Source organism: Hibiscus syriacus, unplaced genomic scaffold (genome assembly GCF_006381635.1).
Source record: "Hibiscus syriacus cultivar Baekdansim isolate YM2019G1 unplaced genomic scaffold, ASM638163v2 tig00110206_pilon, whole genome shotgun sequence".
In the NCBI taxonomy this organism is placed as follows: Eukaryota; Viridiplantae; Streptophyta; class Magnoliopsida; order Malvales; family Malvaceae; genus Hibiscus; species Hibiscus syriacus.
Window position 1 is genome coordinate 2,429,008 of NW_024062627.1, and position 19,565 is coordinate 2,448,572.

Consider the following 19,565-nt stretch of genomic DNA (forward strand, 5'->3'; position numbering starts at 1 on the left):
CCATAAAGGCAGAGGAAAACGTGTCATACATGCAGACTCATTGAAAATAAAAACAAAAGAAAATAAAATGACAATAAAAAATATCGATGGTCGGCAACCAACATTACATGGTATTGCCGTCAATCAACAAAGACAAAAAAAAGAGAGATGAACGGATTATCAACAAGAGAAAACTAGGAAAGTAAACTAGAAGAGAAAATATTAACTATGCATGGAATCTATAATAACGTTATTAAAAATCATTTGATATAGAATATGATAATATGAAGTTAATGAATGTTTGATTGCACATATTGTTCTGTTTATTTTGAATCGTTAAAGTTTATATATATATTGTTCTGTTATATTTAATGTAACGTCTGGTCCGTAGCTGTTTGTGGAGTTCCACCAATATGAATCGAGGGATTAATCTTATTAATTGTTATTACGATACAGAGACCAATGGAATTGGGAGGACTAGGCTTTAAAAGTTCAAAATACCATAATAATGCTTTTATAATGAAGATGGTTTTTCATCTATTATTTGGTACTGTAAATTATGAGATCCATTGGCGGTGGCTTCAATGATAACGGAAAATGAGGCATTGGATTGGGACAGATTGCTGCTAATGATACCAGAGGATTTGATACGCAAAATCTTTGTGGTTAAGCTGCCGCAAGAGGCATTATTAGGGGGCGATACTCCTGGTTGGAAATGGTATTAAAAGCAAAGGTTCTGAATTAAGTCGTCATATCGAACACTGGATTCGCAAGGTGAGTATACCATGGATGAACGACCGAAGACTATTTGGCGACTTGAAGTCCCTAAAATTTTTATAAGAATGACAGGGAAGATGTGGGGCATGTATTGTGTATTTAGCAAGTCGCACACCTAAAATAACGTCACATCATCTATGTAACAGAAGTTAACGTTTGATTTATAATTTTGTGATAATTCGATAAAGTGACCAAAATATAACTTCTGGAAGTTGAGTATACAGAGTAAAAAAATTAAACAAAAGTGACCATAAATGTAATTTACCCTAAAACTAAAATTAATACAACAAAAAGGACTAATTTCAGCCTCTTTTAGGTTCAGATTACATTTAAATATCAAAATCCAGCAACCGTTTCAGAACATATAACGTGACTTCTTGTTTGGATTATACAGGGCCGTGGAGCACGGCTTTGCCTTTCTGACACCCATGCAACGCCTAACTGGCTAAATTACACCCAAGCTCCACTCTCACACTATATGCACATAAACATTTATATAATATAATCATCAGCTGTTGCCTTTCAATTTTCGATCATTAAAAAATAATCCCCCCAATGCAAGCAAACACAAAGAAAAGTGAATTTGTTTGTAAATCATGATAACCCTGTGCCATAGAGTACAGAATGCAGAGACTAGAACATGCACCGTGAGCTCCTGAGTTGAATCTCTCAGGTACACTTACACATATCATACATCATAATACATCATACACAAAATCATCTGTACACCACTCTCTCTCTGCTCCTTGCCGGTTAACCCGATACATCAGATACCCACTCAACTCAAGCATACATCATTCCATACATACCCAGTACCCAGGGAGAACTTGCACTTGTAAATAAAACACAAACTGCTACCTAGTAGTAGTACTCGTAAACTCTAATAAATGGGATATTTAGCCTCCTCCAGTATTGCGATGCTAACCAACATACACCAGAAGAGAACACTACTAGAAAACAAACACGCTTGATACGGGCTGTGTTAATGGCTTCAGGCAATGAAGACTTCATATGTTGTAGGATTCTAACTAAGCTGATGGTGATTATAGATGTTGAAAAACCAGTGACAACACCTGCTATTGTTTCCCACCTCAAGTATCTACCTCTCCCCTCTATTGAAAACCAAGACCGTAAATTCTTGGTGGATCTGATGCCATCAAAACAATGAATAATTAAAAACAGAGCAAAGCAGCATTAACACACCAAGACATCAAAATAGACAACGTGCCCTACTCAACTATTCTGCAACTATGATCAACAAAAGTAATTAGCAAATAAGATTACTTCACATTAGCTTAATGATAAAAAATACGGCATAAAAATGCTTGCATCATTCTCCGCAAAATATCAACTGCAATCTAAAGCTAGAGAAATTATTCAACCATTCAATTTTCATTAGTCCACTTCACTATAAACCCCTACCCTCTCTCTTTCACTTCTTTTCCTTCTAACAGAGTCCATCACCTTCTTAGAATTTTCAAGTCCTATCTCACTGGAAACCTATATTCACATGTTCATGTTCTCTCTTCCAAAATTCCGTAAGAGCTCAGCTGCTGTTTCCCAGAATACTATTCATTACATTCAAAACAGCATAACAACTTCAGCTTTGCACTCATCAGAAAATATAAACCACACACTTCCTCTATAGCTACACTGCCATAAAACAAGTTTTCCACACACAGATCCTCAAATTTTACAGAGGAAAGCCCTTTTTCTCTTGCTGTTGTAACCCTTATAAGGCTTGAAACAAAATGAATCTCATTTGTAACACCGAGGGTAAAAAATATTAACTAGAAACCCAAGTTCAAAAAGGCAATGGACCAGAATGTAAATCTAGTTCATCCCAACCAAACAATTTAACTACATGATAAGCGCATTGTTCAGAAGAAGGACAGGAAACAACTTCCGGTAACTATATAAAATAAAATGTAAAAGGAAACGGGAAAAAAGGGACTTAAGTAATAAACTAACATTATTAGATATCGTTTCATCATTTAAATTGAGGATGGACCTTTTGCTTGGCAAATGAAAAAACCATCATCATACAACTTTACTGTGGAAATACCTAAATTATACCAGCAGTCATAGGTTTCATTAACCTGAAAAGAAGGATTTGTTAGATATATAAATATAATTGCAGTTTAAAAAAATTAACATAAAAAAACCATTTAGTCTGCACATCATCATAAGGAATAATAGGAAATTGAAAAAACCACCTTAAACTTATCTTTGGTCAACCATGCAGCGCCAAAGTTAGGTCTGCAACTAAGAGGAAGGGCCTCATTCGGTGCCTCTGCTAAGGCAAGTTGCGTCTGACCCAAAGAATGGTCTCTGTACTCCACCTGCAATTGCTTCGCAGACAATAATATGGAAATAGCGATATTTTAGAGAACTTACTATTGATGCCTTCCTATTTTCACAAATCTGATCAGTTTCAGTAATACAACTAAATTACAAGATTTGCAAATCCCAGAAACGAACCAATAAATCTTAGGAAAATAATCAAGAAAAAAATGCAAATAATATGTAACAATGGAAAATAATCACGATGAAACTGCATAATTGCCACAATTAAAGAACATCCATATTTTGCATTTTTTAAAAAAAAAAGAAGGGCTGATGACTTCGATAAGATAATATTTACCTTGAACACTGAGGTCCAGTAATAATCATATCGGCATCTAAATTTGCTTTTCTCGAAAGGATAAAACACATGCTTTGCCTTATAATTCAACAATCCAAGCTCGCAAACCTTACTTGACCTAATATCTACACCTGATTTGAAATAATAAGAATTGACAAGAAATAACGATAACAGGTGAAATTGTTAGCTACAGTTGAAAATTATGCCAAAAAAGAGAGATTAAGTGTGAGAAAGATAATCAAAACTGTAGACACCCGTTTTTGTCCGGGTCTTTTATATTTATTTTTTTTATTTTTTTTATTTATTTTATTTTATTATTATTAATTGTTATTATTAATTATTTTACATATTACATTTTTTGTAGGCTTAGAAGCCCAATTCAGATTACAATTGGCCCAATCCCGGAGCCCAACAACCCACCAGATTAGGGTTTCAAACCCTAAATCAGTTTAGGGTTTCAAACCCTAAAATCAGTTTAGGGTTTCAAACCCTAAAATCAGTTTAGGGTTTCAAACCCTAAATCAGTTTAGGGTTTCAAACCCTAAATCAGTTTAGGGTTTCAAACCCTAATCCCCAACTGCACAGCCGCCGCTCAAGCCAGAGTCCAATCCCTCAGCCGCACGTTGATCTTCACCAGTCATGCCTGAGCCGCGTGAGCAACCGTGAGCCAATCACCGAGCCACCAAGCCGAGGTGTCCCGTCGCCGCCGACTGTTCTCCTGCATGAACAGTAACCGGTTCTTGTAAAAACAGTAGCCTAAATCCTAGAATCCATTTAAAAAACAGATCTATTAATGATACATAAATTAAGCATATTGTATTTTCTACTCATGACGATATTATTTAGTGGTAATTCAAAGATATGATATACTTTATAGATAAGAAATAGATGAGATAGCTTTCCCGTTGGAGGATTGCAAATCTTGAGATTTCTTACCAAGTGAAGTATTTCTATTATTTTATTTTAACAAATATTCAATAAATAGATCATATTTTTTCCTTCATATTCCAATTGTAATTTCCACCATTTACGACGATGTGTAAGCGACACAGTACCAATTTTGGGCGTTGTGGGGGTGTTTATCCTTCCCCACACGTAACCGACTCCCGAACCTGTATTAAATGAATCTTTGGTAACGTAGACCAAATTTTTGTCTTATAAAATTATTTTTCTTAAAATTGTTTTTAAAAGACGTTTTTGGGTATTCGACCTACCTAACCCAAAGGTCGATGGCGACTCTTTTAAATTTTATTCAAATCCGTTCAAAATCATCAATTTTTCCAAAATAAAGTCGTAATCGTTTTTAAAATAATATTAAATTGTTTTACCTAAAAAAAAATGGTTATGACAAAAACATTATAGGAAGAGAAGTCAAAGTTAGATAAGTAAAAAGAAATAGAGAGAAGCATACTGCTAGAGACTATCTTGCACTGTGTGGGGACAAAAATAGGATTGGAAATTGATAATTCTCCCATGAAAATGGCAAGGAGTCCGACGAAAAAAGATAAGGAAAAGAAAGCGAAGATGGGGAAGATAAGGGCAAAGGCGATTCGAAGTAACATGTAGCAAAAACCCTTGTTTCCATTATCGGGGAGTTCTTGAGAATCCATATACTCAAAATCAACAATCAAAAGAAGCTAGACAATTTTCCAGTGAGTGGGCCGGTCACCGGGACCATTTATCCGGTTATCAGAGACTTTTGTAGAGTCAGAACAGAGAATAAATGAGAAGCAATCTGCACTAGGGATCGTTGTCCCATTTTTCCAAGCGGAACTGGGACCGGAACATACATAAATTTGATCCTTAATAAATTAAAGGCATAATATCGCATTTGGTACCTGAATTTTGACGAAATATAATGAACGCACTCTTAAAAGGTCTATTGTGGAATGAAGCTGTTTTTTACTGTGAAAAATATCTTCGTCGATTTGTGGCATCCACCGGAGGGAAAAATATTCATTACATATAGGGGTGATCAGTAGTGTCTCTTCCGTTTCTTCTATCAAGTAGATTTGAAAAGAGTCCTTGGGGAATTTTATACTTTTTATAGGGATTAATACAAAAATAAAATTTTAAATTTTGTATCAAAAAATATTTTAGTGCTTAAAAAATTTCATTAAAAATAATTTTCTAACGTTTTCATCGGAGATTTTTAGGTGTCTAGACCATAACGACTGTTAAATTTGATCGTTAAATAACACGTGTCGCGTTTTGATAATTTTGATAATTTATTTTAAAAAAAATATTTTTATTAAAAAAAATACAACCCAGCCTCGTGTCCCCTCCCCCTTTTTCTTCTCCTTTCCATGGTAGTCAGCTGGTTATCCGTGACTGTTATTGTCATATTTATCGACACTGACATCGACCCCTGACCAAGCCCTCGTTGGATTTTCGTTATAAAGTGTCACCATTTATCGTAGAGAATCGTTCAAAGGTTCGTCGGTTTCGGTCCCGACCATCATTGTTTTTTGTCAATTTTGGTTGATCTCGCGTCTATAAGCCACATTGACACCACTATTCGAACCACCGTGCCATTCTGATCAAAATCCAAGTGTTCGACGATAATGGTGGCCAGAAATTGCTGGCGACAGTTGGTAATGGGAGTTGAAATGAGATATTTTTTTAGATTTTTTTATAATTTCATTAAAAGTTCGGATTTTTTTATAAATAAATTAATTTTTTAAAGTTTTTTTAATAATATTTTTATTATTAAAAATTTTAAAAAATATAACGGTAAACACTTAAAAGTGTAACTAAGAAAATGTTAGACACCTATTTTTAATAAAAAAATTCTTTAGTAACCAGAACATTTTCGATTCATTGTTTAAGGTATTTTCTTATAATCATTTACTTCTTCTATGAAGGGTAAATTATTAAAAAAAATCAAATTATACCTCTTTCCTTATTTAGGTGTTTCAAATTTTTTAGTCAATATAAATATCTAAAGTTACTGATGTTATCATTTTAAATGTTTCGAACATGAAAAACATTAAAAATATGTTATATGACATGTGTCTCGTTTATATTTTTAAAAATTTATTTTAAAAAACCTTCAAATATTATTATTTTAAAAATCCTAATTTTTTTTCTAAAATTTCAAAAACACTCCAAATCCCTTAATTCTTAATTTTAATCTCTTATTATTGCTGCCCGCCATCGACATTGTCGATCGACCACCACCAATGTCACAAATGAATGTGGAGGTAACATGACTTCTATTTTCACCGAAGGTTTGTCGACAACCAATGATTATTTATAAGGATTTAGTATTTTAGATTTTAGAGATTTAAATTTAGGGGTTTGAGACGACGACAAGGGTGCTGGCCAGTCAATGGATGACTAGCGACGGATGTATCTCCAGAGATGGTCAGTAGTGAGAGTAAAGGAGATTAGAATTAGAGATTTTAAAATTTCCATTTTTTTAAATTAAGTTTTTTAAATAAAAATTTTCAAAAAAAAATATAAACACAACACGTGTTAAAATAACATATTTTTTAACAATTGTGAGGGACTAATCACTTAAAACAATAATGTTAGACGTCTACTTTGAAAAGAAAAAAAACACCTAAATAGGAAAAGAAGTGTAATTTAGACAATTTTTTTATATTAAGACTATATAAAGTATATTTTATATTTGGTTAGTATCTATTTATGTATATATCCGAAAGACACTCTGAAATTTGTAAACATGTCATGTTGTGACTCGTTATTTTTATTATTTGAACTGTCTCGTTAGATTATAATGTTAAAAGTTTATTGGATCTTGGAGTACTTGCTCTATTTGGTGTTACCAATGTATTGTCTACATATTATGTTGTTTTATTCTGTTGAATGTTTATATTGCTCAATTATTTTAATATATTATGTATGTTTATTATGTTGAATGCTTCGTTCATATTTTTTACTTAATATTTTGTTTTCTGTTTACATTTTCATATCACAATAATTTTTTTTTAATTTATTCACATATTTATATTTTTTTCATATAATTCTGACTGTTCAGATCATATCGATATTTATATGTAACTTTATTAAATTTTCTTTGATATATAATTAGTATATTACATATTTTATTTTTACTACCAAATTATGAGACATTTTAAGTAAATTATAAGATTTTATAATTATTTAACTTTTTAGTACCTAAATTATTGTATTGTATTCTATGTGTTTGTAAACTAAATTAATAGGATTCTTAACCACGGAGGGTTAAGCCTGTGTTTGTTTTCACTGTTCAACCTCTTTAAACCTCTTATGTCTGCGTCGTGCAGACCACGCGCAGACATTAGGCTTCGCAGACCGTTTGTTTTTTAGAAAACGGAAGCTCTTCTAACGTCTGCGCGAGCTCTTCTAACGTCTGCGCGAGCTCTTCTTGGTGCAGACATGGTTTTATGTATTTAAAGGTCTTCAAACCTCTTTAAGAATAATTATAAAATATGGTTATTTATTAAAATAATTTTAAATAATTTAATAAGGTTATTTATTTTTAAATAATTTATTTTAAATAATTTATTAGTATGGATTGATTTATTTTAAAATATGGATTGATTTATTTTAAATAATTTATTACTATGGATTGATTTATTTTAAAATATGGATTGATTTATTATTGTAGTTGTATGGATTGATTTATTTTAAATAATTTATTACTATGAATTGATTTATTTTAAAATATGGATTGATTTGTTTTAAATAATTTATTAGTATGGATTGATTTATTTTAAAACATAGATTGATTTATTATTGTAGTTGTATAGATTGATTTATTTTAAATAATTTATTAGTATGGATTGATTTATTTTAAAATATGGATTGATTTATTTTAAATAATTTATTATTGTAGTTGTATGGATTATTTAAATTTCAGTATTGTAAAACTAAAATTATTTAAATTTCAATATTACAAAACTCTTTTTAGTTTAAAAAATCAGTTTATTTAAATTTCAGTTCATTTTAGCAGTCTGCAGACGTTAAAAAACAAACAGTCTTCTTGTCTTCTTTCTTGCAGACTGCAGACTTTTGGTCCACCTCTTATGCTGCAGATGCCTGCAGACGTGGCCCGCAAACTACAGACCTTTTACCTCTGTAAAAACAAACACCACCTAAGATTTGAGAGGAATAAAGGAAGACTAAATTAATTGAATATGTACGTATAATGAGTTAAATTTATTAAATTATTTTAAATTATGACTAGTCAATAAAATGTATAAGTTTTGGATACTAAAACAATTATTATATCAGGTCATGTTACCATATCCGTTAGTTTTCAACAATTAATGGCTTGACTGATTGACCCTAAAATAAAATATTAGTGATCTAATTGAAACGTAGAGTAATCAAAATATAATTGATTCTATAGTCTAGTATTTAAATAGGTATTTAATCGATTATGTAATTTACCAAATTATGGATGATGTGTGGTCGGCTTGCAGCAAGCTTATGATGGATGCATGAGGGCATGTAGATCAAGTTGACGGCTTTTTGAAATATTCTTAAACTTCGTTTATGTATATTCAACAAAGTTTGATACAGTTAATATTTACGTGTTTATCTTGAAAAATATTTTTAAATATGTTATTATTTATAAGAATTTTTTTCTTTAAGAAGAAAATCTTCCAAGGTGCTATTAAAGATTCTAGTGAGAAGTTTTCTCCATTTGGGTAACCTAATTCCATTATCTTTTTAGTTCTATAAAAAAATATTTATTTGAAGAAGTGTGCTCTTTGGTTGGTTGAATTTTGTTGTTGGAAATGGTTGGTTTATTGAAACATTATCATTGTTGATTTCTTCCGTCGATTGTGCGTATTTCATTGCTTGAATCATGCCACCAAAGAGAACTCGTTGGGGACAAAGGGTTGTACGCAACGCCTTAGATTTTCATAGATTTTTTTTTATGTAAATTAAAACGGTTAATTTAATTGAAAAAGTAAAAACAAAAATATCTAAAATTATATAATAAAGATTTATAATTATAAACGTAAAATATACATATAATTAGAATATTTTTTTATAATCATTAACATAAAAAATTAGTCACTTGAGATCATATAAAGAAGACCAAATATGTTCCAAAAGACGGGAAAAAATGCCATAAATAGGGATGGTCAAAATAACCGAATCCGATGGATCTCGATTCGACCCTATAGGGGTAGAGTTTTTTTTTTTTGAAAATTCAGGACTCAGGGCGGGGCAGGGTTTAAGGTGAAAAATTACTAACCCGACCAAACCTGGTTAATTTATATTTTTTATATAAAATATATTTAATATTTTCATAATTTTAATTTATATTATTAAAATATTAATTATTCAAAATATAAAAATTATTATAAAATATATTATTTTAATTAGTTTAAAATATTAATATATTTGAATCGGATCGGACCGAAGTTTTAATCTAAAAACCGGGGTGGATTCAAGGCTGCGCCAGCATAAGAAATATGTTTTCAGGTCGAGATCGAGGAGGCCAAAAACTTGACCCGAACCACCCCATGTCCATCCCTAACTATAAAACCAGAGAAAAATATATCATAAAAATTGTAAAAACGTGCCACAAAGTTAAAATTATCTGAAACTAAAAAGATTTGTGCTACGGTAGAATTATGTCAACAAAGATGAAAAAAATAAAAAGGGACAACGACGTAAACTTGAGAGGAAGCTAGAGTTTAACCTATGATGAAAATGATGGGAAAAATATGGAATTATAATTTCTGGTTTGATCCCTAATGATTTGTGTCTCTGTCTATTTAAGGAGATAATTCAAAATTCAAAAGTTCTTTTTTATCTCCTGTTCGATCATTCTGCCTTATCTCCGATTCAAATCTCCAACAAGTCAAGAGAGATTCTTGGGTCACACCAAAGGCGGCCGGAATGATAAGTCATGGCTATCAACTAGCAGATTCTCTTTTCCTCCCTTGAAGTCTCTTTCCTTCAGCCTACATTCATCCTAAAAATAAGAAAGACACAACACCACCACTTATTCCCACTAAAATCATAAAAACAATACGAGAAGCATAAACTTTGAACATATGCAGGAAAAAAAATTGTAATTATGCAACTAAATGGACTTAAATTCAAACAATAATCTCTATAAAGAGATATAAATTATATCTCTTTTATCGAGTTATTACAACTCCAAACTTAAACTATTACTTATCCTCAAACAATGAATATAACAACTTACCACGACAATTATTAACAAGAAATATCTTTGTCCCATAATTCAATCCTCAGCCCCGTGACAATTTATTACTATACTGGATCCATATGGGTACCTTTAGTATTTTTTTAATGAAAGAAAATCAATTAAATAATCTACTGTTTCCTGGGTTCCTTAAAATTGAAGAGACACAATATAATTTAGTAAGATATCAAAATTATTCTGAAAGTTGGTTCAACACTAGTCCTCAAATCTAGTAGTTTTCAATCAAAATTGCCTTGGCAATTTTTTTTCATGATATGACATCATAATATGTCTCATATTTCGAACAAGCAGTTGTTATGCATCCTCTTCCCTAAATCATCTGAATAAGAAGAACGACCATACATCCTCGAAGAACACCGTGAAACAACCAATGTATCGACCCCCGACAAGAAAAAGTCCAAGTCCTGCTGTTTTTAAGTTTTATTTTTGTTTTAATATAGATTCAAGCGTACCGTAACTATTTGTACCTGAATATTACCAAATCCATTGCAAATTATGAAAAATAATGCCTAATTATCCCAATAAAATATCATGCAATATAAATATTTTTTAAAGAAAATTTAAATTTGTACAATTATATTTATAGAATATACTTACATTGTCAATTAATTAAGAAAAATTATAAACAATTACTATCTTATAAACAATAATAACACTACAATAATATCAATTATTTTTTTTCCTTTTTATTATCACAACATCAATTTTTTTTAAAAAAAATATTTAATTTTTTAAAATCTAATTAGTTGTGCACTGTAATCGATCCCGTTTGCACTTGTCTCTCTCTCTCTCTCTCTCTCTCTCTCTCTCTCTCTCGCTTTTCCCTCCTCTTAAGTTTACTTGTTTTCTTATTGCCGCTTTGTTATTTCTTATCTCTTTATCGTAGTATACACAATCAAAATTCTCTTCTGTGATTCCCGTGTTCTCCGCAATGTTGAATTAAGAAAACTGTTTTTGAAATGAGAATTTAGCATCTCTGATTCTTCCCAATTTCAAAGATAAAGTGACTGAAGGTTAGAGATCAAATGACTTAGGCGGATCTGATCTTGCGTAAGCAAAGATTAGGATCTAAGCTTCCGATTTTGCATACTAAGTTGGAATTTCGGCTGTTGTCGAAAGGACAAGAATGCCAAAGGTGGTGTACGAAGGATGGATGGTGAGATATGGACGAAGGAAGATCGGCCGTTCCTTCATACACATGCGGTATTTCGTGCTCGAAAATCGGCTTCTGGCTTACTACAAGAGAAAGCCACAGGATAATCAGGTCTTCAACTATTTTGTTTTGGACTTCTTCGTTTTGCTTAGCCATTTTTTAGCTTCTTAGAATATTGCAGTGTTTTATAGTATTTGCTTTTGGGTTCAGTAGAGAGAAAAGTTGCTTTTAAAATATTAAATTAAGAGAAATTCAGTTTTGTTTAATATTATTTTCAGTAATTAAACTTGTATTTTTAATGATGCTGTGTTTTTAGCAAAAGCAGGAGCATCTTATTGAAAAGGTGTCTGATATCTTTGAATTCTTGCTGTTTATGAAAAGTGAACCGATTAATTTCTATTTTCCTTTTTGGAAGAATCTTTGGGTTTCTTTTGACTATTCTCTTTTGTGCAATGTCGTTAACGATTAAGAATTCTCGTGTTTTCAAAATCAGGTTCCAATAAAGACCATGTTGATAGACGGAAACTGTAGAGTGGAGGATCGAGGCTTGAAGACTCACCATGGACACGTGAGTTGTCTCTTCATTTGTTTGTGTGTGTGTTTGCTTGTATTCTATTTTAACCCGCCGTTTTTTTAATGGTAATGACCGTGAAAAATGTTGCTGTCAGTAGCCATGAGCTGAGAATGTCCTATATCGTCTTTACATAGATGTATGTGAACATATGTGTAAACATAAGCATATAATCAAATCAGAAATAACCAGGATTATTTTTTTCCTGGCCAAAAACAATCAGCATTCTTATGCCAATAATTACTATATTTTATATTGTTTTCTTCTAGTGATTTAGTAGTCACCTTATTGACCAACTGTAATGTTTATTTGCTTAGTATATTTTATTTCTATCTTCCCCCACCTCACTCTCTTCTGTCAAGAGACTCATGCTTGGCTATTGACCACTATTATGCTCCATTAGGAGTTATATTCTGGTAATGGTGAAATGCATTCCTTCTGATAGAACCTCATTTAGTCTTCATTTTGACTTTCTCTTGGTTTATGTTTTTGCAGATGGTTTATGTTTTATCTGTTTACAATAAGAAAGAGAAGTCCCACAGAATAACGGTTTGTTCTTATTTTAATTTATAGAAAATAGCAAATGAATGTGTATTCTTTGATGCTTAATAACCTCGTATAGCATTGTTGGTTATTCAATTTGGAGAAATCAAACAGGCTTTTGGCTTCTTCTTTTTCTCTCTCTTAGGTTCTTACCTGCCACTGGGAGGGGAGTCCCAAGGAATTAACCCCCGTTGCTACTTTGCTATCACCAAATTACTTTATCATGTACTTTGACAAATGAACAGTGGTTTTGGAGGTCATATGCTGAAGGACTTCGGTCACATTAGCATAGATTGATAATGCACTTGGCTTTAATATGTAGACATATACTTGGGTTCCCCTTTGTTTGCTCTTGATGGTTTGGTACATCCTAAATTGAGTTAGCCTCTTTTTATGAACGAATTTGTTGTTAAATGGAACTGAAAACTATATATGACGAAGGTAGAGTGATATATGTTTAAATGGCACCATGTTTCTGTCATTGTGAAAGCATAAGTGACACTTTTTTGAGATTTACTATGTGGCCTCTTTGATCCCTATGTTTTTTTACATCCAGTTGCAAAATCTTATGCTTTTGAACTTTAGGAACCTGAAATAAATTCATGTCTTCATACGTCTTTCTAGATGGCAGCATTCAACATACAGGAGGCCCTGATGTGGAAGGAAAAAATAGAGTCTGTAATTGATCAGGTGCATCTCCGAGTTTGTAGCTTAATTCTTGCTTTCTTTCCCTGTTTCAAATTTGCATTTTGAAGTTAGGATCATACTTTTATATTTTCTTCATGAATTGAGTATATTGTTTTTATATGTTAATCTGTTACCCAGATTGTTTCAATTGTCTAGTTATATTATTTTCATGTCCAGCATCAAGAGTCACAAGTTGAAAATGGCAATAAATATGTTTCTTTTGAATATAAATCTGGGATGGATAATGGGAGGACTGCTTCTTCATCTGATCACGAAAGTCAGTAAGTGCCAATTTACCATCAGATTTCTATTTGCTGTTGGCTATGTGTGTTAATAAAAGAGAATGTTGTTTTTGTGGTGAGTCTGGTGGGTGTGGGGCTCTGGGCTTTCAAGGTACTTGGACTCCTTGAACTCTTTGGATCATCAAATCCTCATGGGTAGAGAGTTATTGTCATAAATGAGTGGGCGAAGGAAGAATCATTAATTGTGTGTTATGTTTTGTATGATTTCTTACATGTCTTGCATCTTCCCCGGTGTTATAACTTTTAAAATACATTAATGGATGAATTCTATAAATATTTCATGGTTGGAACAGTTGAATATGTTTTGCTAATTTCAATGTCAGCTCAGGTCTTGACTCTTGTGGGACTACTTTGCTGATCATAGATGAATATCAAGTAGTTCATCATCCTTGCATTAATGCTGGTTTAATGCATGATTGAACTGCCTCTTTACTGACAATCTGAATAAAGCCCAGTTCATTTGATGTAGCTCTATACAACTGGTTGTAAAATTAAAATGAATTGAATCACCTTGTTTCATATTTTTTGTTGGCATATTCCCTAGTTTGGTAAATGATAAGACAAGTGATTTGTGATCTTTAGCCAAACTTTATTTCTTAATATTTTCTTCAGGTTTAGTGCCCAAGAGGATGAAGATGATGCTCCTCCAGATTTTCTCAGGAGAACGACAATTGGAAATGGTTCTCATTTGATTTCCTTTTCACATCTTTTCCACATTATTTAGTGCAGTGATCAGAAACACAACATTTAAACAAAATGTCAGGTCCCCCAGATGCAATATTTGACTGGACACAGGAGTTTGACTCAGAATTATCAAATCAAAATGCCAACAACCAATCATTTTCTAGGAAACATTGGCGCCTCCTTCAATTTCAAAATGGTCATCTTTAAATTTAACATTCCATTTTATTGGCTTTAAAGTTCAACCCAAGTAGGTTTTCAGTTATCACAATGTTCAGTCGCGTCAATGGATCATTATGAACTCGAACCTTTTACTTGATATGACAGGACTTCGCATTTTTGAAGAGCTTCTTGAAGTTGATTATCTTGTATGGAGCTGTTTCATTTCTTGCTCTATGCCTTCTATTTATTTATTTATTTATTTATTTTCTCAGGGCCTCAATATCTTTTGGGTGATAATTATGGTTTATATTTTCTTTATGTAGCCAAGGAGCTGTAGTAGAGCAATGAAGGCTGTAGGTGTTGTGGAAGCTACTTGTGAAGAAATATTTGGTCTTATAATGAGCATGGACGGGACTCGATTTGAGTAGGTTTCATATTTTAACTGTTAAAATATATACCATTTAATTTTCTCTATGCATGAGACAGATGTGTACCCCGTCAATCCACTGAATTTGTGAGACTGTTCAAAAGTTTTTTTGCTTGTGATACTTTGGGAACTTTCCATATTGCTTATTTATATTATTTACCTTCTGCAGGTGGGATTGTAGCTTTCAGTATGGTAGTTTAGTTGAAGAGGTAGATGGGCATACAGCTATACTTTATCACAGGCTTCAGTTGGACTGGTTCCCTGTGTAATATGTTCTCTCCAATTTAAATTTCTGTTTTCATTTAGTAATTATTTATCTTTTGAAGAAGTACCATCATATTTCTGTTTTGGGAGCCAAAATTCTTAGGAAAACACAAATCAGAAATTCTGAACCCCCTTTTATCACGTTTGTCTTTTTATGCAAGCTTTGGTTGTGGACACTATATTTTATCTGCCAAAGCATTTAGAAAATTCTGAAAAGATGACGGGTTAAGCTAAGTATGCTGGATGCATGTTGGTAAGCAGTAAGCACCAAAAGAGGGAATGAGAAAAGATAAAACTTCGCTGAATGAATAAAAGTCGGGGAGGGGGGCATTGAGCGATTGTAACAGAAACAATAGAAAAGGTCCAGAGATGGGGAGAAATGATTATTTGTAGGTGCATTTACGAGAAATGAGGAATTGAACCTCTGCATTTGGTTGTTTTTTTTTTCTAGCTTTGATATCTTATTGACTGAAGTATTGGCTTGTAATTTAGAATAGCTTTAGAAAAGATTGATGAGAAGTTGGTGGTATTGCCTGCTAAAATTTCTTCATATAAACCTTTGTATGAACTTACTTGTACGGGCCTACTTATTGTTAAGCTTTAATTAAAACACTTTGTTCTCTTCATTGTGCATTATTTTTGCAACCTTGTAGAGCATTTCTAAAATTGTGCATTGATTTTCAAATGAAATCTCGTTTCTTCTTTGTTCATTTAAGTATGGGAAATTTTAAAATGTATGACTCCATATTTTTGCAGGTTTGTATGGCCTCGTGACCTATGCTATGTGCGTTACTGGCGTCGAAATGATGATGGCAGTTATGGTAAGTCTTTGCAGATTTACCTATGTAGAACTATATATTTATTTTCTAGATTCAGATATTTCCCCTTTTCTCTTGTTTCCGTTATGGTGCAGTTGTATTATTTCGTTCTAGGGAGCATGAGAATTGTGGCCCACAACCAGGATATGTGCGGGCTCATGTTGAGAGTAAGCTTATGTGAATCCCTTGGTGATGTTGAGACTTGAAAGACTAGTACTTAATTTGTAGTATATAATTTCCTCAGGTGGAGGGTTCAACATTTCCCCTATGAAATCACGGAATGGAAAGCCTAGAACACAGGTGCAGCATCTCACGCACATTGATTTAAAAGGATGGGGCGTGGGTTGTATTTCATCATTTCAGCAACATTGTCTTCTTCAGATGTTAAATAGTGTTGCCGGTGAGTCTTGTCCAAATAAACAGGTTGAAGAAATAAAATTAATGGTGTGAGGGGATGTTAAGAAAACGCCATTCCTTTCATGTTTTATCCTGGCTCTATTCATTACATTTTTTAAACATTGTTTTACCTTATTACAGGATTGCGTGAATGGTTTGCCCAAACAGATGAGAGAGGTCCTCCTCCCCCAGTTATGGTCAATATGGCCTCATCTTCAGTTTCCTCAAAGAAGATTCAAAAGATAAATGAGTTGTCTGCTCCCCCTGCTCCTTCACTTGATCAAATAAATGCTGCAAACCGAAACTCTGTGTTGATGGATGAATACTCTGATGACGATGAAGAACAAATGCCTGAGACAGAACAAGAGGTTTTAAATTACCATTATCTTTGCATATTTTTTGCTTGATTATTCCTAACTGGAGATTTCTTATTTCTTTAAAATTTCTAGGCATATCCATCTAAAAGTGACAAAGATGTCAAGAGAACAGGTGGGGTCCTAAAAATGTTATATTGGACTCTTTATGTAATTGGATCAGATAAATTTGTGGGACTGACTTCTCGTATCAAATATAAAATATTTTTATGAATTGAAGCCCTGGAAGAAGAATCAATTCAGAAAATTGATTTGTCGTGCTTTTCTGGTAATCTACGACGTGATGATCGTGATAATTCTCGTAACTGTTGGACAATCTCCAATGGTAACAATTTCAGAGTCCGCAGTCAGCATTTCGGTTACAACAAAACAAAGGTTCTCATTCTTGTGCTTTGTTATTCTAATACACTTTGCACATCCAAATCAGTATCTTATGTGTTTGTTTGTTTCAACTTCCCCCAATATGCAATGAAGATCCCTGCAGGGAAGTATTTAATGGATCTTGTTGCTGTTGATTGGTTTAAAGATATGAGAAGAATGGATCATGTTGTTAGGCGTCAAGGCTGTGCTGCGCAAGTGAGTCTGAGAACTTACCTTTTATGTTGTTTGCCTCTGTACTGTTCTGCTTCAGTAAGCTGTATCTTATTTCCATAGGAAGCTTATTGTTACTGTATCATTGGTATATTAAGTTATTTCTGTTTCATTTTCTATTCTCGGTCTCTGTTTTTTTATGATGGATTTTGTACAAGGCTAAACAGGAAGCCTTTTTTTGGTTGGAAATGAAGTAGGATTAACTTGAACCAATGGAGTTAGTAGAACTTCAAATCAGGGTAACACTTTTATGTTACTGCAGTGATCATGCTAACTTAATGTCGTAAAATGGATCAAGTTGGGAATCACATTATACTTATAAGAACCATGTTCTGCCTTGACCAAGTTTCAACGGTTAAGTTTTCTTTATGTTGATGTGGAAAATCAGTTAATTCATTTGTGGAGTATATTTACGGTTCTCTGATCCTTGTTGCTTCTGGTTGTAGATTGCTTCACAAAAGGGGCTTTTCTCTTTGGTCTTCAATGTTCAAGTAAGTCATCATGATGCAGGAGGTGTTTTATATTAATACTGATGGATCTGGACGCTGAGTGGATTATGTTGTTTTTGCTCCAGGTTCCTGGCTCAACACACTATAGTATGGTGTTTTATTTTGTAACTAGGGAACTAGTACCCGGTTCCCTTTTGCAGCGATTTCTTGATGGTGATGATGAATTCCGCAATAGTAGGCTGAAGCTTATTCCATCAGTGCCAAAGGTATCTCTCTTTATTGTTTTTGGATTAAAGTTCAAATCAACATGTTTGAGACAGTTGGAAGCAGTCTTCATTCTAATTGTCCCTCCATTGTTCTTTTTGTTTATTATTTGCTTCGACTCTTATAAAACTTGTTCTTGAATCGTTCACATTGAATCTTGCAGGGCTCATGGATTGTGCGACAAAGCGTTGGGAGCACCCCTTGTTTGTTGGGAAAAGCCGTTGATTGCAACTACATCCGTGTCCCAAGTACTTAGAAGTAAGGATCCTTATGGTATCTTTAAAACCTAAATGTAGCACTATGTAAGGATCTTTTTTATTGATATGGGTCTATCTGTTCATTTCTCTATGTAGGTTGATATTGACATAGCTAATGGAGTTCTGGGGCTTGTCATTGGTGTAATTACGTCATTGGTAGTTGACATGGCTTTTCTCGTACAGGTACGCTTCTAAAACAGAACTTGCCCTATAACCCTGTATTGATAGGCTATACTATACGATACACTGACTTACAAGCAATCGGATTTAGTAGGAAACAGCATAAATGGTTGTTTTCATTACTAATGACATGTTTGGGGCAAAGAGTAGATTCATAATAGTTTTCACATAATATTTAACTGTACAGTGCTGGATGGGGGCATTGAAGTCACATTTGTGATTTACTTGTAGCAAATTTTATGTTGGCTTAAAATTGGTTGCATAATTTTTTTTTTTATATATAAAAAAATCCTTTTCTTTTCCCCACTTTAGGCAAATACAACGGATGAGCTGCCAGAGCGGCTAATTGGTGCAGTGCGTGTTTCTCATATAGAGCTATCGTCTGCCATAGTTCCGAAGCTCAGCAGTGATCCATCGTGATTGTTTTGACAGACCACAGCTGATTTTATACGATTTATTTGTTCTGATATTCATATTTCCATTAGTATTTTCTGTCATTTAATGTTTACGGAAGAAGCCATCATTTCTTTTACAAATAGGATTTTCTAAAAATGTAGTTAAAGGAGATGAAAATTTTATTAATTCAATTTCTGGCTGGCTATTTGTTAATGGAAAATACAAGTATGTTCATATAGAAGAAATGAAGAGGGTGGGTGCTTTGCAGGGTTCATGCATCTCACCTCAAAAGTACACCTTGCTTTAATTCAATCCAACGGGTGAACGTCCAAATCAATATTTATACGTGCATAATTAATTGGTTTGTGTTATTTATTTCTTTTTATTTATTAAAGGAGGTTGTAGTTTTAAGGATACATAAGGGAATTTTTGTATTCGTTTTGTGATTT

The 19,565-nt window shown here is 32.9% G+C and overlaps 1 protein-coding gene and 1 pseudogene across 2 annotated transcripts; one reads left to right on the top strand and one right to left on the bottom strand.

Moving 5' to 3' along the window:
- Positions 1-1,387: 1,387 nt before the first annotated feature.
- Positions 1,388-5,140, bottom strand: LOC120219577. Of its 2 annotated transcripts, none has more exons than XM_039216404.1 (5): positions 4,812-5,140; positions 3,401-3,531; positions 2,973-3,098; positions 2,728-2,855; positions 1,388-1,903 (listed from the first exon to the last, which is right to left on the bottom strand). In XM_039216404.1, exons 1-4 carry the CDS (start codon positions 5,008-5,010, stop codon positions 2,751-2,753), a joined length of 561 nt encoding a protein of 186 aa, XP_039072335.1. In that variant the 5' UTR covers positions 5,011-5,140; the 3' UTR covers positions 1,388-1,903; positions 2,728-2,750. The 2 variants fall into 2 exon arrangements, with proteins under 2 accessions (XP_039072335.1, XP_039072336.1); XM_039216405.1 differs by having other exon boundaries at positions 2,822-2,855; positions 4,812-5,139.
- Positions 5,141-11,727: 6,587 nt separating this feature from the next.
- LOC120219579 lies at positions 11,728-19,346 on the top strand (annotated as a pseudogene).
- Positions 19,347-19,565: the final 219 nt, after the last annotated feature.